Genomic DNA, 1,520 nt, shown 5'->3' on the forward strand with positions numbered 1-1,520 from the left:
CAAGCAGCCTCACAGGGTCGGGCCCCTCCTCTGGACACGGGCCACCCAGGGCAGAGCTTTCCCCAGGTTGTCACCACCCTGCTTGGAGCTCCTAAGCTCCAGCCCTAAAGGGAGGAGAAATGGGGAGCCACCAAGAGGAGGGATTTCAGTCGGCACAGAGTGGGACCCGTGGGGCAGAAGGTGCCACATGCTGCTCTGCTCCCAGGGAGGGAACCGGAGCTCCGATGGAGTGGCTGGGTGGTCTCTGGATGCTGGTTTGGCAAGACAAGTGGCATCCCAGCTTGCTGGGTACCACAGCAGGTCAGACATGCCCGGAAGCATCCTGCGCCGCTTCTTGCTCAGCCTAAATTCCTGCCTTCCAAAGTATCTCTCTCAGGCATCTCCCCAAAGCAGTTCAGGATGGGTAAGAAACCCTTAAATAATGCATGAAGAAACCAGCTGTCCTCACCGGTTAGCCTGTGGCCAGGGCTGCGGTGGAGGGCTGGGGACGGTTGTGAGCTGCAGTGGCAGCACAGGGCTGTGGGGTGTCACCCCCGGATTCTGCTCCATCTTCTGCAAAAGAGCTGATTTCCCGCAGGAATCACACCCACGGGGCTTGCACCACTTCAGGGCACCGATGCTCTGCCCGGGGAGCAGGCACTCTCTGTGCCCAGGAGCTGTGGTGGGCAGTTGGGACTGCTCATCGTTCCTGGACACTCTGCCCTGCTCCCTGCAGGCTTTTCCCAGCCCGATGCATGAGCCATACATTTTGGACACCCATGGGTGCTCAGAAACACACCCTGAGCCCAGAGGAGTGGGTTTCTCCTCTTCTCTCCTCTGGGCACCCGAAATCCCTGCCTGCCCTTTTCCTTTCCTCCTGGCCAGGTGTGGGACGAGCGGCTGGCCAGGGCGGCGGAGGCATGGGCTGCGCGCTGCCTGTGGGACCACGGGCCCCCCCAGCTGATGAAATACATGGGGCAGAACCTCTCCATCCACTCGGGCAGGTGAGTGCTCCTGGGGACCCCCTGCACCCCACGATGCTGGAGGAGTAGGGGCAGCAGCCCTTCGGTCGAGCAGCAGAGAGGTTCTGAGCTCGGGTTGCAGAGGACTGGGGTGCAACCAACAGGCACATCAAGCCCCCCGGGAGAGGAAGGTCCAGCTCTTGCAGCAGGGTAGATGTGGGAAACCAGAGGTGCTTATCTGGGGAGTATGGCATTAATCCTCTCTCTGCCAGGCACATGGACAAGTGGGATGTGGGTCCTGGATCTCCACCATGCAGCTGAGTGCTCAGGTGGCCTTGGGCACAAGCCGACTTGGCAGAAGGACATCATTGCCCCCGTTCCATCCCACTTCTCTCCCCCATTCCCCCTACGTGGAGCCTTCCTCCCCCTCCTCTCCCTCGCCCATGACCTCTGAAGAGGAGGGGGTCCACCTTACGCACAGCACCTTTTGCAGGTACCGCTCTGTCGTGGACATGGTGAAATCATGGCACCAGGAGAAGCAGCACTACTCCTTCCCCCACCCCCGCGTGTGCAACCCCC

The 1,520-nt window shown here is 61.1% G+C and overlaps 1 protein-coding gene across 1 annotated transcript in view; it reads left to right on the forward strand.

Moving 5' to 3' along the window:
- R3HDML (R3H domain containing-like) overlaps window positions 1-1,520 on the forward strand; it is a 3,845-nt gene that overhangs the window by 799 nt on the left and 1,526 nt on the right. Inside the window, exons 2-3 of the mRNA XM_009888720.1 lie at window positions 865-983; window positions 1,435-1,520. The exon at window positions 1,435-1,520 is cut by the window's right edge and continues 3 nt beyond it. Coding sequence (XP_009887022.1) covers window positions 865-983; window positions 1,435-1,520 — 205 coding nt within the window. The remainder of the gene's footprint in view (window positions 1-864; window positions 984-1,434) is intronic.

This window comes from Charadrius vociferus, unplaced genomic scaffold, assembly GCF_000708025.1.
Source record: "Charadrius vociferus isolate BGI_N301 unplaced genomic scaffold, ASM70802v2 scaffold280, whole genome shotgun sequence".
In the NCBI taxonomy this organism is placed as follows: Eukaryota; Metazoa; Chordata; class Aves; order Charadriiformes; family Charadriidae; genus Charadrius; species Charadrius vociferus.